We start from the raw sequence: 26,875 nt of genomic DNA, 5'->3' as shown, positions 1-26,875 counted from the left end.
AAGACTGTACACAATACTCCAGGTGCAGTTTCACCAAGGCTTTATACAATTGCAGCAAGATTTCTTTATTTCTGTACTCAGATCCCCTTGCATTGAAGGCCAACATACCATTTGTCTTCTTAATTGCTTGCTGCACTTGCATGTTAGCTCTTAGTGACTCATGAACAAGGACACCCAGGTCCCTTTGGACACCAACACTTCTCAACCTCTCATCATTTAAGAAATATTCTGTCTTTCTGTTTTTTCAACCAAAGTGGATCACTTCAGATTTAGTCACATTATATTCCATCTGCCATGTTCTTGCCCATTCATATGGTCTGTCCAAATCCTCTTGAAGCCTCCTTGCATCTTCCTCACAACTTACATTCCCATCTAGCTTTGTGTCATCAGAAAATTTGGAAATATTACAATTGGACCCCACATTTATATAGATTTGAACAACTGTAGCTCTAGCACTGATCCTTGCGGTACACCACCAGTAGTAACCTGCCGTCCTGAGAATGACCCGTTTATTCCTACTGTCTGCTTTCTGTCTGTTAACCAATTCTCAGTCCATTGCAGTATACTACCCCCAATCCCATGTGCTCTAATTTTGTTTACTAACCTTCTGTATGGGACCTTATCAAAAGCCTTCTGAAAATCCAAATACACCACATCCACTGGTTCTCCTTTCTCTATGCTGCAAGTAACATCCTCAAAAAACTCCAACAGGTTTGTCAAACATGAATTCCCTTTCACAAATCCACATTGACTCTGCCCAGTCATATCATTATTTTCCAAGTGTCCAGTTATCTCATCCTTTATAATAGATTCGCACATTTTCCCTACCACTGACAACAAACTAACAGGTCTGTAGTTCTCATTTCTCACTCTCCCTCCCTTCTTAAATAGTGGAAGAGTCAGTTACTAGGGGACATTGGTTTAAGGTGCGAGGGGCAAAGTTTAGAGGGGATGTGCGAGGCACGTTCTTTCGCAACGTTTCAGAGGCATCTTGACAAATACATGAATAGGATGGGAATAGAGGGATGCAGTCCCCGGAAGTGCAGAAGGTTTTAGTTCAGGCAGGCATCAAGATCGGCACAGACTTGGAGGGCCGAATGGCCTGTTCCTGTGCTGGACTGTTCTTTGTACTTTTGTTCTTTGTACATTTGTTACATTGCAGTCTACAGGAACCTTTCCAGAATCTATAGAATTTTGAAAGATCCAATATCTCTGTAGCCACCTCATTCAACACTCTAGGATGTAGCTCAACCAGTCCAGGGGATTTATTAACCTTTAATCCAGTTAATTTTTCAAGTACTACTTTTTTATGAATACTGATTTCTTTTGGTTCCTCAGTTTCACAGAGATTATCTGTATCTTCTTCCGTGAAGACAGACACAAAATAGTTCAGTTTCTCCGCCATTTCCCTGTTCTTCACTATAAATTCTCCTATCTCCACCTGTAATGGGCCAACATTTGTCCTTGCTAATCTTTTCCTTTTCATATACTAAAGAAACTTTTACAGTCTGCCTTTATCTTTCTCGCTAGCTTACATTCATATTCTTTTTACCCTTTCTTTATCAGTTTCTTGGTCATCCTTTGCTGGGTTCTAAATTGCTCCCAATCCTCAGGCTTACCACTTTTTCTGGCCACTTCCTTTGATCTAATGCAATCTTTAACTTCTTTCGTTATCCACGGTTGATTCACCTTTCCATTGGAAACTTGTGCCTGAGGGGAATCTATATCTGTTGTACACCATGTAATACTTCTTTAAATACTAGCCATTGCATGTTTACCATCATATCTTTGAGTGTAATTTCCCAATCCACAACAGCCAAATTGCCCCTCATACCTTCATAGTTTCCCTTGTTCAGATTTAAAACCGGAGTTTCAGAATGAATTATATCACATTATTCTGCTATCAACACTCTCTCTGGACTAATGCTTTGTCTTTCACCACTACCATTAACACACGCTTTGCCTTTGTCTTTGTCCCAGGACAGCTTTGTTATTTAATCTCTCCTGTTCTCGGCCCTTTCAAATGCCTTCCCCTTTGTTCTCTCCCCCACCCGCCTCCCCTTCACTTGCTTAAAACCTAATCCTTTTCTAACCTTTGCCAGTTTTAATGAAAGGTCACAGACATGAAACGTTAACTCTGCTCCTCTCTCCACAGATGCTGCCAGATCTGCTGAGCATTTCCAGCACTTTTTGTTTTTATTTCAGATTTCCAGCATCTGCAGTATTTTGCTTTTCTTTCACATTCAAACTTAATGTGAAATTCTTTCATATTATGGTCACTATTTCCCAAGAACAATGTCATTAATTAGCCCTTTCTCATTACATAACACTAAATCTAAAATAGCCTGATCCCTAGTTGGTTCTTTAACGTGCTGCTTCAGAAACCCATCTCGTCCTGTTCCATTGTGAGCTGCATCTTCTCCCAAAACCTTATGGCCTCTTTCATGTGCAGATTTGTTTATTCAGCCTTTGACTTTTTTGACTGTTTGCTGAGGTACAGGGAATGCTTCATGTTTGATCACCTTTCCTGACTATTCATTTCAAAGGTATACAATATGCACAGTTTTGAAAATGCAATTTAATATCCAATGCAGTTTAGCTATAAGATCACTGTTGAAAGAAATGAACCATCTGATTGTCTATTATGGTGCTGTAACTTTACTAGTCTACTCACTCATACTGATATATAATTTTCAATTACATTTTGAGTTAACATAAATTTCATATCACATAATATATACAAAAGCTAACAGTCCCAATAACATGCCATGACATAAATCTCATATCACCTAGCCAAAATCATCACTGTTCAAATTGTGTAAGTTAATTACATGAGCCAACTATATAATTGTCACCCATGGCTGCCCTGTTATGTCTTACATTTTACCCAAGTATATCTTGCTTGATCAGCATTAAAGAATCCCTAGAAACCAAAGTGTGACTTTTTATGCATAAAATGTGGTAATTTGATAATGTAGTATTTTCCAGGGTTCAAACAGAAACTCTTGTTATTGTAATAACTTTCTGGAATTAACATAAGCACTTTTGTGTTCTACTTTTCAAATGGGTCAATAATAAACACTCTATTAGAACTTAGGCCATGAATCAGATATATTAAAAGGTAAAGATTAAGATGCTAATAAAATTAATACAACCGATGGCTCGACAACTCCAAGTATATCTTCTGGAATGCATAAGTAGCAAGACACTGCACAAACTCACAAAACCTGGGCTGGAGCCCATTACATAAAGTTTCATCTAATCACATCTATCCTAATAAACCCAGAAGAACTGATGAACTAGGAAGGTTTTCCCATTTATCCTTCAGAATCAGGAGCTTCTAGCTACTGAGCTGTCCATTAGTGGATTTAAAAACTTTCCTCAGAAACCCATCTCCAGCCAACCAAGGTGATAAAAAGACATATTGAATGGACTAATTATGTAGATGGTTATTAAGAAATACTTCTGATGAAATCAACATTAATGGATTTGGAATTAAAAGGCTTTAACATATAAAGATAAACAAGTGCTAAGGCAGCCAGATGTGGCTCTGTCATCGGACCGAGGAATCCTCACAATTGAATTTCTGGCCACACATACAGAATGCAAATTCTATCTTATCCAGAAACAATGATGCTGCATTAACGTACATTTAAAATGATCAATTACTTCTCATAGATAGAAGTTAAAAATACATGCAATTCTTTGTGATTGGGACTGTAATAATAATACACATTTCTATGTGTGGGAGCTTGCTGTGCACATATTGGCTACTCCATTACCTACATTACAAGTGACTACACTTCAAAAGTAGTTCATTGGTTATAAAGCACTTTGAGATGACTGGTGATCATGAAAGCTCTATATAAATGCATCCCTTCCTACTTCTTTCTATTGATATTATCAGCCGTAGCTCCTTTCCCTCCAAATGGAAGGACATCGGAAAACTATCAACAATTACTATTATTAATTAGTTCAGAAAATTATCTTGGGGAAACACATGTTAGGACAATTCAATGTATGAATTTTACAGTACAGACAGAGAAAGAATTACAAGATATTGCGTTATTAGAGGTCAAAGAAGAATTGTTTTAAATTGGTGAAAGTCACCACCACGAGAAATCTATCACAAAACCAAAACATTACCTCTAACACAAAATAGAATTCCTGCTTTGTTTGTTTGCAGAAAGTGAGTAAAGGTTTCCTGGGAGAATTTCTTCCAACAATAAAACAGAAATCTAATTCATGTTGTACGAATCTGCCAACTCTCTGTTCGTGTTGCTTCATTAGACTCACATTAGGCTAACAACACTGTGGAAGAAGTATTTATCACAAAGCACAAAATCTGGCTGGTGGTCTGTGGTGTAGTATGCAACAGAAACATCATGTATTTATTTATAAATAAAGGCATACTTTGATCATACAAATTATGCCTTTGCAATACAGTTTCAGTACTTTTTTTCTCTGAAGCATAGGAAACACAGGAACAAGAGTAAGCCATTGAGTTCCTTGCATCTCTAACACAAGAACATAAGGAATAGGAGCAGGAGTAGGCCATTCAGCCCTTCAAGACTGTTTCACCATTTAACTAAGATCATAGCTGATCTACTGCGTCAACTCCACCTTCCCATACTATCCCCATATCCCTTGATTCCTTAAATGTCCAAAAATCCATTGATATCAGTCTTAATATTCTCATTGACTGAATATGTACAGCTCTCTGGGGTGGAGAAATCCAAAGACTCACAGCTCTTTGAGTGAAGAGATTTCTCCTCATCTCAGTCCAAGATGGCCGACCCCTTATTCTGAGATTGTGACTCCTAGTTCTAGACTCCCCAGCCAGTGTATAATAGTATATAATACCACATCTTTTGTCACATAGTCTCATGTTCATATTTCTGCACCACTGTGTATCTTCTGAAACACCATCAGCAACACGAAAGGAGATCCATAAGTAAACAGTATAAAAAGATAATTGTCTCAAAAGCAGCTTATCCAACTCTATTGTCATTATAAATAAGTGTAATGGGACAAATATGGATCCTATGATAGTCAGTTGTAGGAGCCTTGCCCTTGTACAAAATATGTACAAAGTAGAGACGTGAATGAAAGATTCTTACCTCACTGACAATAGTAGAGATGTATCTGTCTTTGCTGTACACCCAGCCATCCACACAGTGCTCTGTTTCACGTATTGTATCATTGAAACCATCTTGCACCTGAGTTTTGAACCTGGTACATTTACTGTAGACTTGCTCACCCTCCACTGTCTCCATGGGCAGCAGTAAACTGAGATTTGTGAAGGAAGTTTCCTCAATGGTCATGTTTGAAGAGTTAGACAGACGGCAGTGGTGCTGAGGGGTATCTGCCAGAAACACCATACACAGACCCACATAGCCATTTGGGATTAAACCAATGCTGAGTAAAAAGAAAATAGTTCTCTGATAACAGCCCCATTGTCCCAGGAAAGAAGTCGCTTCATCGTAATCTTGCATATTCTTTTATCTTCTTCAAAACACCTTGCTGAGCAGCTGGTACCTTATGTCTCTTATTGAAACAGCAAAACTGCTTCATCCAATTCCATTCAGAAAATTGTAAGTTTTGCTTCCAGTCAGAATGGACAAAGCACGTACAATAGTCACAGCGTTTACAATCCACATTCAACAACCCCAAACTTCTTACTGTAGCGAATCTGTTGTAAGATCAAATAGAAAGCAAGTCTTCATATCATACATAAACAACAGGATCTGTATCTGTCATATGTTAATAGACTACCAGGTCAATATCAGAGTCCTGCAATGACAAACTGTGTCCAAGCATCTGAAAAACAAGATAGTGTTTTCCACAAAGCTATGAACCTCCTCCACATTTCATGCATGGACAGTGAAGAACATTAATTGGTTGTTAGCTCATTGATTGACATGGCTTTTCAGAGCCTATTAATATATGCTTTCACCTCTTTATGAACAACGGGGCATTATTAACATCTGGGGGCTTGTGCCAAAGTTGGGAGAGCTGCCCCACAGACCAGTCAAGCAACAGCCTGACATAATCATACTCACGGAATCATACCTTACAGACAATGTCCCAGACACTGCCATCACCATCCCCGGGTATGTCCTGTCCCACCGCAGGATACACCCACCAGAGGTGGTGGCACAGTGGTATACAGTAGGGAGGGAGTTGCCCTGGGAGTCCTCAACATCGACTCCGGACCCCATGAATTCTCATGGCATCAGGTTAAACATGAGAAAGGTAACCTCCTACTGATTACCACCTACCGCCCTCCCTCAGCTGATGACTCAGTACTCCTCCATGTTGAACACCACTTGGAGGAAGCACTGAGGGTGACAAGGGCACAAAATGTACTCTGGGTGGGGGACTTCAATGTCCATCACCAAGAGTGGCTCGGTAGCACCATTACTGACCGAGCTGGCCGAGTCCTAAAGGACATAGCTGCTAGACTGGGTCTGCGGCAGGCGGTGGGGGAACCAACACTAGGGAAAAACATACTTGACCTCGTCCTCACCAATCTGCCTGCTGCAGATGCTTCTGTCCATGACTGTATTGGTAGGAGTGACCACCGCACAGTCCTTGTGGAGACGAAGTCCCACCTTCACATTGAGGATACCGTCCATCGTGTTGTGTGGCACCATCACCGTGCTAAATGGGATAGATTTCGAACAGATCTAGCAATGCAAAACTGGGCATCCATGAGGCACTGTGGGCCATCAGCAGCAGCAGAATTGTACTCAACCATAATCTGTAACCTCATGGCCCGGCATATTCCCCACTCTACCATTACCATCAAGCCAGGAGACCAACCCTGGTTCAATGAAGAGTGCAGGAGGGCATGCCAGGAGCAGCACCAGGCATACCTCAAAATGTGGTGTCAACCTGGAGAAGCTACAACACAGAACTTCTTGCATGCCAAACTGCGTAAGCAGCATGCGATAGACAGAGCTAAGCGATCCTATAACCAACGGATCAGATCTAAGCTCTGCAGTCCTGCCACATCCAGCCGTGAATGGTGGTGGACAATTAAACAACTAACTGGAGGAGGTGGTTCCACAAATATCCCCATCCTCAATGATGGGGGAGCCCAGCACATCAGTGCGAAAGATAAGGCTGAAGCATTTGCAACAATCTTCAGCCAGAAGTGCCGAGTTGATGATCCATCTCGGCCTCCTCCTGAAGTCCCCAGCATCACAGATGCCAGTAATCAGCCAATTCGATTCACTCCGCGTGATATCAAGAAACGACTGAAGGCACTGGATACTGCAAAAGCTATGGGCCCTGACAATATTCCAGCAATAGTACTGAAGACCTGTGCTCCAAAACTTGCCACGCCCCTAGCCAAGCTGTTCCCGTACAGCTACAACACTGGCATCTACCCTGCAATGTGGAAAATTGCCCACGTATGTCCTGTACACAAAAGGCATGACAAGTTCAACCCGGCCAATTACCGCCCCATCAGCCTACTCTCAACCATCAGTAAAGTGATGGAAGGTGTCATCAACAGTGCCATCAAGCGGCACTTGCTTAGCAATAACCTGCTCAGTGATGCTCAGTTTGGGTTCCGCCAGGGCCACTCAGCTCCCGACCTCATAACAGCCTTGGTTCAAACATGGATAAAAGAGCTGAACTCAAGAAGTGAGGTGAGAGTGACTGCCCTTGACATCAAGGCAGCACTTGACCGAGTATGGCATCAAGGAGTCCAAGCAAAACTGAGGTCAATGGGAATCAGGGGGAAAATGCTCCCTGGCTGGAGTCATACCTAGTGTAAAGGAAGAATACTGTGGTTGTTGCAGGTCAATCATCTCAGTTCCAGGACATCACTGCAGGAGTTCCTCAGGGTAGTGTCCTAGACCCAGCCACCTTCAGCTGCTTCATCAATGACTTTCCTTCAATTATAAGGTCAGAAGTGGGGATGTTCGCTGATGATTGCACAATGTTCAGCACCATTCGTGACTCCTCAGATACTGAAGCATTCCGTGTAGAAATGCAGCAAGACCTGGACAATATCCAGGCTTGGGCTGATAAGTGGCAAGTAACATTCACGCCACACAAGTGCCAGGCAATGACCATCTCCAACAAAAGAGAATCTAACCATCTCCCCTTGACATTCAATGGCATTACCATCACTGAATCCCCCACTATCAACATCCTAGGGGCTACCATTGACCAGAAACTGAACTGGAATAGCCATATAAATACCGTGGCTACAAGAGCAGGTCAGAGGCTAGAAATCCTGAGGCGAGTAACTCGCCTCCTGACTCCCCAAAGCCTGTCCACAAGGCACAAGTCAGGAGTGTGATGGAATACTCTCCACTTGCCTGGGTGGGTGCACCTCCAACAACACTCAAGAAGCTTGACACCATCCAAGACAAAGCAGCCCGCTTGATTGGCACCCCATCCACAAACATTCACTCCCTCCACCACCGATGCACAGTGGCAGCAGTGTGTACCATCTACAAGATGCACCGCAGCAATGCACCAAGGCTCCTTAGACAGCACCTTCCAAACCCGCGACCTCTACCAACTAGGACAAGGGCAGCAAATACATGGGAATACCACCACCTGCAAGTTCCCCTCCAAGTCACACACCATCCTGATTTGGAACTATATCACCGTTCCTTCACTGTCGCTGGGTCAAAATCCTGGAACTCCCTTCCTAACAGCACTATGGGTCTACCTACCCCAAATGGACTGCAGGGGTTCAAGAAGGCAGCTCACCACCACCTTCTCAAGGACAATTAGGGATGGGCAATAAATGCTGGCATAGCCAGTGATGTCCACATCCCATGAATGAATAAAAAACATATATAATTGTGTTATTAATATCTAAATGAGATCAGCAGCTGCAACAAGCTAATGACTTTAACAGGTTGTACTGGGCAAGAAATGTTGCTGGTGGACAGAGTGGTGGCAATGTAACTTCTTCACTCTACAGATATTACAGGTTTTATTTCTCCCGGTTCTCTATCTCTGTCTTTCGCTTTTAGATTGCATTTATCTTTCCCAATAGCCAGTGAGGCTACCCTTGCACCTGGAGATTCAGAGGGTAGGAAATGTTTAAACTAATTCAGCAGGGGAATGGGAACGTAAATTGTAGTGCCAGTGTACAGGATGTTGAGAGTAGTGAGGTCAGGGATAAGGTTACAAGGACGCAAGAGGGCACTGGCAAGCAAGAACCTGGTTTAAAGTGTGTCTACTTCAACGCCAGGAGCATCCGGAATAAGGTGGGTGAGCTTGCAGCATGGGTTGGTACCTGGGATCTCGATGTAGTGGCCATTTCGGAGACATGGGTAGAGCAGGGGCAGGAATGGATGTTGCAGGTTCCGGGATTTAGATGTTTCAGTAAGAACAGAGAAGAGGGTAAAAGAGGAGGGGGTGTGGCATTGTTAATCAAGGAGAGTATTACAGCGACAGAAAGGACGTTTGAGGACTCGTCTACTGAGGTAGTATGGGCCAAGGTTAGAAACAGGAGAGGTGAGGTCACCCTGTTGGGAGTCTTTTATAGACCTCCGAATAGTTCCAGAGATGTAGAGGAAAGGATAGCGAAGATGATTCTCGACAGGGGCGAGAGTAACAGGATAGTTGTTATGGGGGACTTTAACTTTCCAAATATCGACTGGAAATACTATAGTTCGAGTACTTTAGATGGGTCAGTTTTTGTCCAGTGTGTGCAGGAGGGTTTTCTGAAACAGTATGTAGACAGGCCAACCAGGGGCGATGCCACATTGGATTTGGTACTGGGTAATGAACCCGGCCAGGTGTTAGATTTAGATGTAGGTGAGCACTTTGGTGATAGTGATCACAATTCGGTTAGGTTTACCTTAGCGATGGGCAGGGACAGGTATATACCGCAGGGCAAAAATTATAGCTGGGGGAAAGGAAATTATGATGCGATTAGGCAAGATTTAGGATGCGGAGGATGGGGAAGGAAACTGCAGGGGATGGGAACAATCGAAATGTGGAGCTTATTCAAGGAGCAGCTACTGCGTGTCCTTGATAAGTATGTACCTATGAGGCAGGGAGGAAGTTGTCGAGTGAGGGAGCCGTGGTTTACTAAAGAAGTTGAAGCGCTTGTCAAAAGGAAGAAGGCGGCTTATGTTAGGATGAGACGTGAAGGCTCAGTTAGGGCGCTTGAGAGTTACAAGCTAGCCAGGAAGGATCTAAAGGGAGAGCTAAGAAGAGCAAGGAGAGGACACGAGAAGTCATTGGCGGATAGGATCAGGGGAAACCCTAAGGCTTTCTATAGGTATATCAGGAATAAAAGAATGACTAGAGTTAGATTAGGGCCAATCAAGGATAGTAGTGGGAAGTTGTGTGTGGAATCAGAGGAGATAGGGGAAGCGTTAAATGAATATTTTGCGTCAGTATTTACAGTAGAGAAAGAAAATGTTGTCGAGGAGAATACTGAGATTCAGGCTACTAAGCTAGATGGGATTGAGGTTTACAAGGAGGAGGTGTTATCAATTTTGGAAAGTGTGAAAATAGATAAGTCCCCTGGGCCAGATGGGATTTATCCTAGGATTCTCTGGGAAGCTAGGGAGGAGATTGCAGAGCCTTTGTCCTTGATCTTTATGTCGTCATTGTTGACAGGAATAGTGCCGGAAGACTGGAGGATAGCAAATGTTGTCCCCTTGTTCAAGAAGGGGAGTAGAGACAGCCCTGGTAATTATAGACCTGTGAGCCTTACTTCGGTTGTGGGTAAAATGTTGGAAAAGGTTACAAGAGACAGGATTTATAATCATCTTGAAAAGAATAAGTTCATTAGCGATAGTCAGCACGGTTTTGTGACGGGTAGGTCGTGCCTCACAAACCTTATTGAGTTTTTCGAGAAGGTGACCAAACAGGTGGATGAGGGTAAAGCAGTGGATGTGGTGTATATGGATTTCAGTAAGGCATTTGATAAGGTTCCCCACGGTAGGCTATTGCAGAAAATACGGAAGTATGGGGTTGAAGGTGATTTAGAGCTTTGGATCAGAAATTGGCTAGCTGAAAGACAGAGGGTGGTGGTTGATGGCAAATGTTCATCCTGGAGTTTAGTTACTAGTGGTGTACCGCAAGGATCTGTTTTGGGGCCACTGCTGTTTGTCATTTTTATAAATGACCTGGAAGAGGGTGTAGAAGGGTGGGTTAGTAAATTTGCGGATGACACTAAGGTCGGTGGAGTTGTGGATAGTGCCGAAGGATGTTGTAGGGTACAGAGGGACATAGATAGGCTGCAGAGCTGGGCTGAGAGATGGCAAATGGAGTTTAATGCGGACAAGTGCGAGGTGATTCACTTTGGAAGGAGTAACAAGAATGCAGAGTACTGTGCTAATGGGAAGATTCTTGGTAGTGTAGATGAACAGAGAGATCTTGGTGTCCGGGTACATAAATCCCTGAAGGTTGCTACCCAGGTTAATAGGGCTGTTAAGAAGGCATATGGTGTGTTAGCTTTTATTAGTAGGGGGATCGAGTTTCGGAGCCACGAGGTCATGCTGCAGCTGTACAAAACTCTGGTGAGACCGCACCTGGAGTATTGCGTGCAGTTCTGGTCACCGCATTATAGGAAGGATGTGGAAGCTTTGGAAAGGGTGCAGAGGATATTTACTAGGATGTTGCCTGGTATGGAGGGAAGGTCTTACGAGGAAAGGCTGAGGGACTTGAGGTTGTTTTCGTTGGAGAGAAGGAGGAGGAGAGGTGACTTAATAGAGACATATAAGATAATCAGAGGGTTAGATAGGGTGGATAGTGAAAGTCTTTTTCCTCGGATGGTGATGGCAAACACGAGGGGTCATAGCTTTAAGTTGAGGGGTGATAGATATCGGACAGATGTCAGAGGTAGTTTCTTTACTCAGAGAGTAGTAGGGGCGTGGAACGCCCTGCCTGCAGCAGTAGTAGACTCGCCAATTTTAAGGGCATTTAAGTGGTCATTGGATTGACATATGGATGAAAATGGAATAGTGTAGGTCAGATGGTTTCACAGGTCGGCGCAACATCGAGGGCCGAAGGGCCTGTACTGCGCTGTCATGTTCTAATTCTAGTATGCATACATGCATGCACTAAACCAGACTCAAGTGCTGCACAATCTACTTTTGTTCTCATGTTCAGTTCATCTGTGTTTGGTTGCACACATTATAAGTTATTTCAAACTTGCACCTGGCTAACCAGCTCAAGCGGGCGTGCTATTGTTTATCTCTACTATGGATCTCTGAATTAACTTCAACCTCCTGACCACTTCCACCTCAATATAAATCTCTAGATGTTTGTAACTGGACCCGGCTGCAATTCTGCCAACAGTTTGACTGCCAGATTTCTTTTAGTTCAGAATCTCTGCCTCTGTCAGCTGATAGCAGCCTGTCTCTGTAGTTGAATCTGTCTCATTCCTACAATGGAGGAGCAATCATTTATTACTTGCATCAATAATTTTGAATGCAATCAAAAGTTTTAGTTGAATATATAAGGTATAATATTGAATATACAAATATAAAAATTAGGAGCAGGAATAGGTCATTCGGCCCCTTGTTATTTACTTGAATTATTCAATCAGCTCTGAACGTACAAAATGTAAAGCTAGAACAACAGCTTGTACTTATATAGTATGTTTAACATCACAAAATGTCCCCACCGCATTTTGCAAAGAAGAGAGCAGGTATAGAAGAATTCAGAAAATTGATTAAACGCATGGTCAACAGTTACATGGAGGCTTTTCAGGACAGGGAGTTAGATTTCCATTCGGTTTTTCATGATCATCTGCTGTATCTTTGAACAAAACAAGTTGTAAAGTTCAATTCAATAAATTCAGAATAAAATTAGTTTCTGCTGACAGGGTTTGAGGAACTAAATTAATGGTTTGGACTTAAATGTGGGAGGCATGATTGGGAAATTTGCTGGTGACAAAAATTGGCCGTGTAGTTGATGGTGAAGAGGATGGCTGCAGACTCCAAAATGATGTCAATAGTTTGGTTGAGTGGGCAGAAAAGTGGCAAATGGAATTCAATCCGAAGAAGTATGAGAAGTATGCATTTGGGGAGGGCAACCAAAGCGAGGGAATACACAATAAACGGGAGGATATTGAGAGGAGTAGAAGAAGTGAGAGACCTTGGAGTGCATGTCTGCAGGTTTCTGATGGTGGCAGGACAGGTAGATAAAGTGGTGAAGAAGGCATATGGAATGCTTTCCTTTATTGGCTGAGGCATGGAATACAAAAGCAGGGATGTAATTCCGGAACTGTATAACACACTGGTTAGGCCACAGTTGGAGTATTGTGTACAGTTCTGGTCACCACATTACAAGAAGGACATAATTGCTCTGGAGAGAGTACAGAGAAGATTTACAAGAATGTTGCTGGGGCTTGAAAGTTGCAGCTATGAGGAAAGATTGGATAGGCTAGGGTTGTTTTCCTTAGAACAGAGGTGGCTGAGGGGTGACTTCATTGAGGTGTACAAAATTATGAGGGGCCTAGATAGAGTAGACAGGAAGGACCTGTTTCCCCTAGCGGAGAGGTCAATTACCAGGGGCGTAGATTTAAGGTGATTGGTAGCAGGATTAGAGGGGACATGAGGAAAAACTTTTTCACCCAGGGGATGGTGGGTGTCTGGAATTCACTGCCCAGATCGGTGGTGGAGGCAGAAACCCTCAACTCATTTAAAAGGTACCTGGACCTGCACCTAAAGTGCTCTAACCTGCAGGGCTACGGACCAGGTGGTGGAATGTGGGGTTAGATTGAGTGGCTAGACTTTTTGACCGGCGCAGACACGAAGGGCTAAATGGCCTCTTTCTGTGCCATAATTTTTCTATGGTTCTATGGTTCTAAAGGTAATAATCTCTGGATTACTGTCGGAGCCACGATAGGTTAAAATGTATAATGTTTAGCAAACAGGTTAAGGCTGCAAATTCTGGCTCCATAGCGCTGGTGGTTTTGGCGCTAAGGGACCAGGAAGAGATGAAAAATGGTGCTGGGCGGGGGGCAGGGGGGTTGGCCTGCCTCCAATCACTTCCAGCGTGGCCACACCAATTGCCATGCTTTAGATGGCAAAAGTGTGGCCATTCTACGCATGCAACGGAAGTGTGCAGAGTAGGCTGACATGACGTCAGTCAGCGTTTAAGGCTGATTTGCCACCTGACCTGCCATTTTGGACTTCGCCTCTCTAGGTAATGCCTTCTCTTCAAGACACACAGCTGAACATGCGTTCAGCTACACGAGGGACTCCACACCAGTTCTATTGAAATGCATCATCATTCAACTTGCGGGTTAGTTGCTTTCAAAATATTTACTTGCTGTTGCAGAGCTAGTGGAAGTACTGAGTTGTTGGAGGAGTGATGAAAATTTGGTTAGGTCAGCAAGGAGTGTTGCTGAACATTAAAACATTCTGTGCTTTTGAGAGGCCTCTGAGCACACCACTTGCTTCCAGTTATAGGGAAATATTTGCAGTTCCCCTTGGGCTGCAGTATCACAGGGAAATGGAGCAGAGGCAGCAGAGAAGACAAGCTGCTCACAGAGGGAGGAGAAGGAGAGAGACACAGGCTCAGCATGAGGCTTTACCCACCTTAGGGTCCTTAGAGAGCACTTCTGCTTCCTACACCTAAGCCAGGAGCAGTGTGTTCAGCAGCTGCAATTCACAAGGAGGTGGTCACAAACTCTGCCACCTCTTGGAGCCAGACCCACAGCCTCACTGCAGGGCAAGGTCAGCACTGCCAGTCACCATCAAGGTGACATTGGCCCTGAACGTTTACTTCCAAACTGGAGCAGGTGCAAACATATCGCAGTTTGCTGTCCATCGCTCCTTCCAGAAGCTCACAGAGGCTCTGTACGCCGGGAAATGGAACTTCATTGTCTTCTCTCTAAATAGAGAGAAGCAGGAGGAGTGGGCCTGTGGCTTTGCCAGGATGGCAGGCTTCCTATGATGCAGAGAGCCATTGACTGCGTACACATGGCCTTGCAGGCACTGTATCTCAAGGGGGAGATGTACCAAAACCACAGGCGGTGCCAGTCACTCTATGTGCAGTCAGTGTGCAACCACATACAGAACATCATGCTAGTGAACGCCCACTATCCTGACAGCAGTCATTAAGCTTTCATACTGTGCCAGTCTGCATTTGCAGCAATCTTTGAGCCACCATGTCAAACCAGAAGGTGGCTATTCAGTGACAAGGACTATGGGCTGTACACCTGGCTGATGAATCACCTCTGTGACCAAATCATATGCAGCCAGCACTGGTACAATGAGAGCAATGCTGCAACAAGGAACGTCAAGCAGACAATCGGAGTGCTGAAGTGATGGTTTCGCTGCCTGGGAAGCTTGGGATAAGCCCCCCACCAGTACTCACGGAGCGGGTGTCCCGATTGTTGTGTCTGTTGTATCCTCCACAACCTGGCCAACATGAGGGCAAAGCCCTTGCCACCAGAGCTTCAGTGACCATCTCAGGAGGAGGAAGAGGAAGAAAAGGAGAAGACAAAGAAAAGGAGCAGGAGGAAGATAGGAGGAGGAAGGAAGGAAGCAGCCAGCACATCCACATGCCAGACAGATTGTCTGAAAGCGTACGATCAGACTCCAGTTCCCTTCAATGAAACCCTACATCCCTCGACACCTTACCACCCCTCTGTTACAGACCATCGCAATGTCCTCTTGGCCACAATCCTGAAATAAAAACCACCACAAAACAACTATTCCATACCACCTTCATCCAACAATACATCCAATACTCTATACAATACTCAACTAATCACCCTTATGTATTCCCTTAGTGCCTGTCTTGCAGCTGCCTTTGCTTGGCCTGGTTCTCCTATGCAGTGCTACCCCAGTGGCAACAGCATCACTGGTGAAAAACTGCTGACTTTCAATGGAGGACACTGCAAATGGCTTCGCTGAATGCCCTCAAGCAGCTCTCGACCTTGAAGGACGGGCTTCGGATTGCACCACCTCGGCATGGGCAGCAGCAGTGTGGGCAGGCTGGCTGACAGGCATAAGCAGGGCCACAGGTGGAGTGGCAGTGGTGGAAGGATGAATGCTGTCACCCTGAGAGAGGACAGCAGTTTCATGCTCCATGTAGCTATTGCCACTCTCCCAGGGGTGGCACTTCAGCAATCCTAGTAATCTGTTGGAGCACCGATTGCTGGACTGCTGTGAGAGCCTGCAAGCCCCTTTGAGCATGATTATCTGCTGGGATAATGGCTATAGCCTTCACCTGCATAGCACCAAACTGGGCTTGTGTGGCAACAAGCCAAGATTTTGTTACCTCAGTCTGAGCTTACACTGCAGCACTCAGATGTTGGGTGGCTTCTGATTGTGCTGCAATGGAAGCTGGTTGGGTCCACAAGTATCTTCATGGAGTTGGCAGCATTTCTACACTACAAAGAATGGGCTCCAAGCTCTGTGTGAAGCCCTGTGCCAAATTGGAGCCGGGCTCCTCCATGCTCCTTGATGGTGACAACAGGCTAAGTGGAGGCCAGTCAATGCATCAAGCATTTCTGTGTGCATTGCCGTCAGCCTTTTTCTTTATGCCGCCCCATTGAAGTAAAGGAATACAGGAGTAAAGAAGTCTTGCTGCAATTACATAGAGCGTTGAAGAGACCACACCTGGAGTATTGTGTACAGTTTTGGTCTCCTTACCTAAGGAAGGATATACTTGTCATAGAGGGAGTGCAACGAAGGTTCAGCAGACTGATTCCTGGGATGGCGGGATTGTCATAGAGTCATATACGGCACAAAAGGAGGCCATTCAGCCGAGTCCATGCCCAATGAGGAGAGATTGAGGAGACTAGCCTCATAGTACTAGAACAGGAGACATAAGAACAGTCACAGCAGCTCTGGTCCAAGGAACTCTCTACCAAACCCCACCACATCATCTCCAGCATCAGGAAGAACTGTGGGCATCATCATAGGGACATGCAATTCATGATGAGAGAGGGAACATCCATTTTTTGAAGAGCTTACTAAAGTAATGGACAGGGGAATGTCTATGGATGTTATTTATGTAGACTACTAAAAGACATTTAATAAAATCCCTCAGAATAGACAGTTAACGTTGAATCACATGGAATTGAAAGAAAATTATTGACCTAGTTAAGAAATTGGCTGATCGGCAGGAGACAGAGAGTAGGGATAATGGGCAGGTACTCTCATGGCAGAATGTATCTAGTGATGTCCCCAAGGATCTATCTTGAGGTCTCAATTATTTGCTGTATTTATTAATGACTTAGATGATGGGTAAGAAAGCCTCATATCCAAATGTGCCGATGACACAAATGTAGGTGACATTGTAAACAGTGTAGATGGAAGCGTAACATTAAAAAGAGATGATCGATTATGTGAACAGGCAAAGCTGTGGCAAATGTATTTCAATGTAGGCAAATGTGAGGTCATCCACTTTGGACCTAAAAAGAATAGCACAGGGTACTTTCTAAATGATGAAAAGCTGGAAACAGTGGAGGTCCAAAGAGACTTAGGGGTCCATCGATCATTAAAACGTCATGAACAGGTGCAATTTTTAAAAATTCTTTTTTGGGACATAGGCATCACTGACTAGGCCAGCATGTATTGCCCATCCCTAATTGTTCCTGAACTGAGTGGCTTGCTAGGCCATTTCAGAGGGCATTTAAGAGTCAACCACTTTGCTGTGGGCCTGGAGTCACACGTAGGCCAGACCAGGTAAGAATGGCAGATTTCCTTCCCTAAAGGATATTAGTGAACCAGATAGGTTTTTACAACAATCGACAATGGTTTCATAATCACCATTAGACTAGCTTTGTAATTCCAGACTTATTAATTGAATTCAAATTTCACTATCTGCTGTGGTGGGATTTGAATCCATGGCCCCAGAGCATTAGCCTGGGCTCAGGATTACTAGCCTAGTGACATTACCACTATGCCACTGCCTCCCCCATAATAATGAAAGACAAATGAAATGCTGGCCTTGATAACTAGAGGAGTAGAATACTAGGAGGAGTTATGCTTCAACTATACAAAGCCCTGCTAGACTGCACTCGAAGTGCTGTGAGCAGCCCTGGGCACCGCATCTTAGGAAGGATATATTGGCCTTGGAGCATAGATTTGCTGGAACGATACCTGGATTCCAAGGGCTAAGCTAATGTAGTGGATTATAATCCTATCACCTTTTCGGGGTTGTCCCTAATCAGGCGTACTTCTCAGATAATCATTCTCACTTAAGGTTGAGAAAGACATTTCGCACAGACACTTGAATGAGTCTGAAGAACTGATCTAACTCTCCCTAAAGGAAAGGAACCAGCTGAGAATATTACTGTCCTCCAGTTAGCCTTTTGAACAAGTTTTAGCCGGATTATAATAACCCGGATATTATAAGGGTCCAGGAATCTCTCCTCAGTAATGTGCCTCCCCACCAAAGAGTGTACAGAAACGGGTTCATGACTTAGCGATATAGAAGACTTGTGAGACAATATAATTTCTAAACTATATAAAAATTTATTAAAGAACCAAGTAAGCAATTCATAGTTGTTGAGACCGTCAATCGCAATGTTAATAGTTCTAGGAAAAGAGAGGAAGTATAATCTTGTTCCTTGTAGAGAATCCAATTTTAAAATCTTAATATCGTTAAAATATTGATATATTTAAGATATCCATCAATTTTTAAAGTAACATTTACCTTAAATCCCCGAGTAGAAGACTACAGAGTTCAGTGAGGCACCTCTGTCCCAGTTAAGGGAAGAACTATCGTCATCCCAATAGTGTACCTTTACCGTGAGACACGATGGAGTGAGTCCAAAGAATCTAAAATGTTCTGATGAAAGGTCACAGACTGAAACATTAACTCCACTCCTCTCTCCACAGAAGCTGCCTGGCCTGCTGAGTTATTCCAGCACTTTCTGTTTTTATTCTTGAATCTAAAAATCTATTGTGTGGTTCCACTATTTATACTGTTTCTAAGTTGCATAACTCATTTTTTATGTATGGGGTTGTGATAGTCAATATCCCTTAATCATCTAACTGTGTTCTAAGATTATAATTGAGTTTCCTGGGTGCGGTCAGTTTTAGAACATAGAACAGTACAGCACAGTACAGGCCCTTTGGCCCACGATGTTGTGCCAAACCTTTTATCTACTCTAGGATCAAACTACCTACATACCCTTCATACTACTATCATCCATGTACCTATCCAAGAGTCGCTTAAATTTGTCACAAATCCAGTTAACTGTCCGCATAAAGCCAGCTTATTAACTAGTAGACTGTGGTAGCTTAAAGAATCATTCGCAAACTGTGCTATCAATGTTTCACCATGTGATGATGTTCATGACTTTTAAGTGACTCCTGCTTATCAGAAGCTACCTTTATGCTGTAAAGTGAGGCAAGCCCTTCACCACAGGGGCATGTCTATGAACTTCTTTTAACCTTTTAAAGAAGATGAATCCTGCTTTTTATTATTCAGCCCCTAATTCATAGGAAAATGACTCGTTTAACCTCATAACCCATCATTCTAGCCGGATTCCTTCACACTAAATGGAGAGTATATAAAAACTCGGGTTTAATTCCCTGAAATTTAGAAGGGTTAAGGGGTGATTTGATGGAGGTTTTCAAGATATTACGTGGAACAGATAGGGTAGTTATAGAGAAACTACTTCCACTGGTTGAAGAGTCTAAGGATCGGGGCATGGTCTAAAAATTAGAGCCAGGACTTTCAAGAGTGAAATGAGGAAACGGTTCTATATACAAAGGGTGGTAGAAGTTTGGAACTCTCTTCTGCAAATGAAAATTGATGCTAGATCAATCATTAATTTTAAAATTGTGATTGATAGATTTTTGTTAACTAAAATTAAGGGATATGGGGCAAAGTTGGGTGCAAAGAATAACTCGCAAATCAGTCATGAGCTCAGTGAATAGCAGAACAGGTGGCATGACCAAGGTGAAAGGAGTGCACTGTTTTTCTAGTTCCACTTCTTCACAGGTCACAATATATATTTAAATTTTCTCCCAGTTACCGATACAGTCAATCATAAACTCTATTTTTATCCCAGAATAAAACACACCAACCAGGTTTCTTTAATAAACAACAAAATTATTAGTTTATTATAAAACAAGTCTTAACCAGTAACAAAGCAAAGCATAAATACACAGATCGAAATATAAAAGTTCTCTTTTTACCTTAGCCCCTCACACACACACACGTTAACCAAACAAAAAGATTTTGAGCTCTACTTAAAACAAACACATTGGCCAAAATACTTGCTAATTACTTGCTAATTCTTGAAGAAAAAAGAGATGTCAGACGTCTTTTTTTGGTTTGGTGTCCCAAATAATAGATGACTGTCACTGAGATCTTTCTAGAGCAGTTGTGTCAGGCGATGTTGAAGATCAGTTTGGGCGGGCTTTCAAGGAAAAATGCAGCAACAAGGGTTTCAGGCAGTTTCTCATACTTGCTTCTCAATTTCTCAAGAGATGGAAAACTGGCAGGCTTTACAAAGAGCTAGAACAGACTGAGTTGGGGTTTTCTCCCTTGGCAAGTTTTCTCCAACTGTCTTTTGTAACACTGTCCACACCCCCAGGTCACTGTCCAAAGCGAAACCAAAAACAATGTCACAAGAATCAAGCCTCCTGACCCCTATAAAACTTGACCTGTCACTTGTTAGTAAACATCTTTCCCCAAGTCAAAAAACCCCTGCTGGGTAATTATTTGAGGACAGGTGCCTTCCAGTAAGGGCTTGTTTTTAGCACTCCTTGATTCTTCCAGTAATTGTTTGTTTTCAAGTTCAGTCTAAAAGACCTTCTGGTGACTTTTTTTGAAAAAAAAACAAAGTTCCAGCATCTATGGAATCTTTTTTTCAGTTTTAACACACAAATTCTCATAATTTAACAAAAAAAGGAAGCACTCAATGCAGGCTAGAGGGGTTAAATGACCTACTCCTCTTCCTTTATTACATCTCCCTCCCCCAAAGACCAGGCACTTTAACAACTCAAGCAATAAGTAATAAAAAAGTCAGTAGAAACTGCTGTTCAATGAATAATGTTTCCCAAAAAAATTAGGAATCAGCATTTCAATCAGAATAAAATCACTTTTATTAAACACAAATTTTGTCAATTTTGTGCTTTTCAAGGTGCGAACTGTGGAATGCTTCCCCCTCTAAGCAATGAGGGTGGACGCCAAACACTCCCAGGGAAGGTACAGCACGGGTTTGTTACAGAGAAAAGCTCCCTCTACACTGTCTGAATGGCCTCCTGCTGTGCTGTATGATTCCATTCGGAAAAGTAGTAAAAAGTTAAATGATAGCTGCTCTATATGAATGTACAAAGCCTGTATAACAAGATAAATGAATTAATGGCAAAATAGAGATAAATGGGTATAATCAAGTGACCATTACTGAGAAGTGGTTGCATGATCACCAAGGTTGGAAACTAATTATTCCAGGGTACTTGAACTTTACAAAAGATAGGGAAAATGGAAAAGGAGGTGGGGTAGCCATATTAATAAACGGTGAGATAAAGACAGTAGTAAGAAAGGATCTTAGCCAGAAAATCAGATGTCAAATCAATACGGTGGGGCTAAAATAACAGGGCAGAATACACTGGTGGAAGTAGTTTATGAGCCTTCAAACAACAATCATAATGTTGGACAGAGTATAAAGCAGAATATTAGAGGAGCATGTCACAAGGATAATCAATAATCGTGGGGGATTTTGATCTTCATGTGGACTGGGCAAACCAAATTAGCAAAGGAGCTTGGAGGGCAAGCACATGGACTGCATTTGAGACCATTTTCTAGAACAATATGCCAAACAACTAGGGAACAGGCTATTTTAGTTCTTTTTTGTGTAATGAGACAGGATTGTGATAGAAAACCCACATGACAAATGGAAAAATATTAATTTTGTCATTTAGAATGTTGCCTGAGACATTTTACTGGACATTATTACAAATAACTTTTAAAAAGCAGAACAGAACAGCTACAGATGACCACACATAATTTGCATATGAGAAGCCAGAGGCTGGTTGGGAGACAAAGGTAATTACCCAGTCTAGCTAGAACAACAGGATTGTGCTCTGATTCAATTACCTAGAATAGTTATATACAATATACACTAGAATAGTGGTCATCAAAAACAATCGACACCCTTTGACTTTGAAAGAGCCAAATCCCACCACCCCCAACCAAGTATGTTTGAAGAACTTGGAATTTCAAAAAACTTTCCAGAAACTTCTGTTTTCAAAGAAGGAGGTGGTCACATGACATACCTGCCTGGGTAACACTGAGTTTGTGAATTATGCCTCAGAAGAAAGATAGTAACAGAACTCCAAGGAAGGAACATATCTCTCTCCTGTCTCCCTCTGCTGCAAAGTCCCAGGGGATCCTCAACTGCAGTTGAACCTCCAATTGACAGACCCTCACAGGCAACAGCCAAGAAGATGGATAAAGCCTCTCTTCGGCCTCTGGAAACCAGAGAAGCAGGCCTGAATCCTGCATGTGGCCCAGCTAGGACTTTAAGACTTTAACTTCAACTAAGGACTATGAAACACAGTATTTGAATTCCATTTACTACAGACTTTACTTCAACCTCCCAACTCTTTTTTCCCCTCTGTATCTATTTGTGTGTGTGTGTGCCTCTTGTATGAATGTGAGTGTGGATGCATCGCGTATTTTAGTAATTTAGCAACATTGACCACCAGTGCTCGAAGCTCTCAAAGAGCCAATAATCGAAGAGTACTTCACAGGAACAGACCCTCCCATCCCCAGGTGTCAGCTGCAGCTCAGTGGGTAACATTCTTACCTGTAAGGCAGGATTTTGTGGGTCCAAGTCCTGCTCCAGTGACCTGAGCACTAAAATCTCTGACACCCCAGGGCAGTACTGAGAGGTAACCACACTATCGAAAACACTGTCTTTGGATGAGCTGTTAAATTGAGTCTGCATTCTCAAGTGGATGTGCAAGATTCCATGGGGATAGTTTGAAGAGGAGCAGTGGAGTTCTCTGCACTATCCTGGCCAATATTTATCCCTCAACCAACATCAAAAACAAATGATCTGGTTGTTTGTTTGTGTTCCCTACATCATAACAGTGACTACACATCATTGGTTATATGTGCTGAGTTCATGAAAGGCATGATATAAATGCCAGTCTTTCTTAATACACCAGCTAAACAATCCTTCAGTCCTTATTTGCACATCCTTACTGCCGCTACTGATTATCTCCCTTTAGTCTGGTCTTATGGGTCTTACCCTCATTTGACTACATTTTCCAGTAGGGAAGGGGCCCTTAGCAGATTGTGCACCACCTCTTTCCACTCCCCACTCATGTCAAGGGAATGTGTCGGATGGTGTTCCTGGGCTACATTGGGAATTCCACCCAGTACCAACTTCACAAGATCTCTCACCAGCTGAGAGCTGGTGTCAGTTGTGCTAAGGCTTCACATAAGGCACAAGCATCCTTCAGCAAGAATTGGTTGATCCCAAAAGGGATACATTTACCTCAACTGTGGCTCAGCCGACTCCTATGAAGGCCGAGTAGTCCCTCGCCTTTATTACCATTGGATTGTTCCTGGGTCGCTGGAGTAGTGCCATGTCATTCTTTTATTTCTCTCAGTTTTCTGGAGCAGATGCGGCTGATACACTCACCTAGCATATGCTAGGAGGGGAGAATTGTCAAGTTTGAGCATAAATGAGGTAAGTCAACTCATTGCAGGGACACAATCCCACGGATTTTGCTGCAAGTGGTGAAGGAATGGCTTTCGCCATATGCCTGGTGTACAGTTTCCCAGAGACCTTTTTGTGAGCTCGTCAGTGGAGATTTCTAGTTTTCAGGAGTCTGATCCAGTGCAGCATCCTCTACAGGGGATCTCCGGCAGCTCTGAATAATTAAAGCAGTAGGAAGGCTCTTCAACCAAATAGATTGAAGAATCCTCGCTGAAACACGCAGACTGCATAGCAGGAAGTAAAAAACCAGGAAATATAAATTACACTTAAATCATTGTACAGGAAGCAAAATAAAGCTTTGGACATACACATGGAAGTAAGGGAGAGATAGGAAATAAAAGAGAAAAATCAAAAATATTATTTTTTAAAATCTGCAACATTAATTTTCTTCCAAGGGAATTGTGCTGCACAAATGTAAAATTAACTTTTCAGGGCCACAGAGGTTGTTCAGTACTAATTATCACTTATAATACCGTTAAAATCTCAGTTGCTCCTGATTGTACAACCCTAAAATTTTTACATCATTAGTGCGAGACTAGTGACCTAAGTTCATGCTATGTCGGTGATCTCTGTACCTATTCCATCGGCAAAGACTGCAGCAATGCAGCCTGTGGAGCAGCATGGTATCACTGATAGCAATTTCCAGAATGCAGCATTTACCTGCACATACGCGGCACCAGAAGTTGCTGTCAGTTTTACAGAGTAATGACGGTGAAAGTTAACAGATTGCTGTTATTAGTACAGCAAAAATCCAGGCCATTCATTTTGTTAGCTAGTAATAGTACCAAGAACATGGGCACTCTGAGCTGATTAGGCACATTCCATTAACTGTTCAATAAATTCACTGGGTGCACAAGGCATTTTGCTGGGTTACCAATTAACACAAAGCAAATGTGTAAATTAAATTATATGTTCTTTACCACAAAAGAAAATGATACCCTTTATTACTAAAAGCCCCCTTTTGAATCTTATTGGTAATTCAGCAATAGAAAGGAAATGCTTCACCTCTCCCATTTAAGATAATTGTTTTGATACTTTCTTTAAGTCTTCTTTTGGCAATGGAGCAAACGGAGTCGGCCAGCCTGCTGAGGCCTCCATCAAACTGAGGCAGCAGGTCGACTCCAAGGCCTGTGACCAATGGTCCCTCTAATTTCCCTTCCCTGTGCCCAGCTCATTTGTTGCATCACACAGTCCCTTAAAGATTGCCATGTGACCACATATGCGCACATTTTCAAGGGACTGCTTCTTGTGAGCGGTCTGTTTCTCTTCTGCACAGTAAGTTCTGGACTTCTGCATGGATATGCACCCACGCAGCTTAGAGGGAACATTGCCTGTGACAATGTCATTTCATATAGCTCCCTAGAAGTGCAGCAGAGAGCCCGGAGATGATATCTGTTTTCTGTCTCTTTAATGGCACAGCCATCATCACTATTGTTTATGGATAATATAGGTGGACACTTTCCTACTTTCCTGTGTTCGAATGTGTTGAAGCAACAATTTTTTCCACCCACTGTATCACTCTAGGGTATGTGGAAGGGGAACCTTTGCACCCAAAGGGCAATAAACTTGCTGAATAAGTTACCATAGAAGCTTATTGAAACAAACTTATAAATGGGTCAAAGAGACAGTGGCATGGAATTCTCTTTAACATTGTCATCAATAGTGAACAGCATAGGCCATAATTTGCTGTCAAAATAACAGTGAGGCCAATGGCATCGCTATTATTTATACACAAACAGTACAGCAACTTCGAGGGGCAGTTGTGGAGTTAAACTCAAATAGTAAAAAGTCGCAGTCCGAGCTGAGCTTCATAAAGTCCGTACCTTGCTCTCTGCCTCCAAAAGGCAGTGCCACACAACAGTCTTGTAAGAAAATTATAGCTCATGGAACAAATTGGCTGAGTGACAGGAAACAGAGTATTGATTAATGGATGTTCTTTAAGCTGGAGGAAGGTTTGTAGTGTAGTTCTCCAGGGGTCAGTATTGGGACCCTTGCTCTTCCTGATACATATTAATGACCTAGACCAGAGTTGCCCAACCTTTTTGGGCAGAGGGCCGCATTATGAGTTTTGCTTGAAGGGCAGATGAGCAAATTTCGAAAGATAAAGACATTAAAACAATAACAATACCAAATGTGCATTTTTGTGAAGAAATTTTAAATGAGAAGACTAATTTATTGACTTACTTTCTCATTTCTATATTTAAAATGACTTAGTGACATACCTGGCGTTGTTTTTGCTTGCATAAATAGTCAATCTCTGCCCACACACTTAATGTAGCGATGCACTGTATCCTTGACAGATTTCCATCTCTCAGGAGACCTTGATCTCTCACCCCCCACCTCCCCACTGTGCTCTCTCTCTGTGTATCTCTGTCTGTCTTCCCCCCACCCCACCTCTAGGACCAGAAGGCACAGATTGAAAGTTTTGGACAAAAGATGCAGGGGGCACATAAGGAAGCACTTTTTTTACACAGCGGTTGGTAATGACCTGGAACTCGCTGCCCACAAGGGTGGTGGAAGCGGAGACGATCAATGACATCAAGAGGAGGTTGGATGGCCACCTGAGAGAAATAGACTTGCAGGGCGACAGGGATCAAACCAGGGAGTGGGACTGACTGCATAGCTCCATGGAGTCGGCATGGTCTCGATGGGCCGAATGGCCACCTTCTGTGTCGTATGTAAGTGACTCTATGACTCTTTCTCTCCCTCCCTGTCCCTTTCTCCTCTCTGTCTGTCCCTCACTCCTCTCTGTCTGTCTCTGTCCCTCTCACCCCCTCTGTCTCTCTCTCTCCCCCCTCTCTCTCCACTGCTCGTGTCTCCCGTATTCTCTGCTCCATGTTCCCCATGCCCCACTCAGTGTTCCCTGCTTCGTGTTCCCTGCTCCCCGCTCAGTGTTCCGTAGCTCATGTTCCCCACTCAGTGTTCTCCGTTCCCAGCTCAGTTTTCCCCACTCAGTGTTCCCTGCTTCCCGCAGCAGCCATTCCCACAACCAGATAATTACCATGCCTGTATTATTTAAGTTGGGCTCAGTGCAGGCAGGAACCTGCCCCATGTGCAAGATACAGGACATTTACTGAATCGCGTGAAAGCAGCAGGAGCAGCCGATCCCAGGACGCCTGCGTCGCATTCCAACAAACAGCACTGACGCTGCCTGGACGGTAGCTGTCAGTCACAGGGAGTGACCAATCACAGACAGGGGGCCCCAGGTCCCGCTACACCCTCCGC

The 26,875-nt window shown here is 43.2% G+C and overlaps 1 protein-coding gene across 10 annotated transcripts in view; it reads right to left on the bottom strand.

The window, feature by feature from the left end:
* LOC137368969 (solute carrier family 22 member 4-like) overlaps window positions 1-18,900 on the bottom strand; it is a 213,976-nt gene extending 195,076 nt beyond the window's left edge. For 8 of the 10 annotated variants that reach the window (XM_068029367.1, XM_068029370.1, XM_068029374.1 and 5 more), the window contains exons 1-2: window positions 18,619-18,900; window positions 5,121-5,692 (exon numbers count right to left, since the gene is read on the bottom strand). In XM_068029367.1, coding sequence (XP_067885468.1) covers window positions 5,121-5,495 — 375 coding nt within the window. In that variant the 5' untranslated portion in view covers window positions 5,496-5,692; window positions 18,619-18,900. Of the gene's footprint in view, window positions 1-5,120; window positions 5,693-16,607; window positions 16,727-18,618 lie in introns of those variants that run through there. The other 2 variants (XM_068029366.1, XM_068029371.1) reach the window with 2 other exon arrangements.
* Between the last annotated feature and the right edge of the window lie 7,975 nt (window positions 18,901-26,875).

This window comes from Heterodontus francisci, chromosome 4 (genome assembly GCF_036365525.1).
Source record: "Heterodontus francisci isolate sHetFra1 chromosome 4, sHetFra1.hap1, whole genome shotgun sequence".
Lineage (NCBI taxonomy): Eukaryota > Metazoa > Chordata > Chondrichthyes > Heterodontiformes > Heterodontidae > Heterodontus > Heterodontus francisci.
Note: the sequence above shows the minus strand (reverse complement) of the source record. Positions and strands in the feature narration are given on the sequence as shown.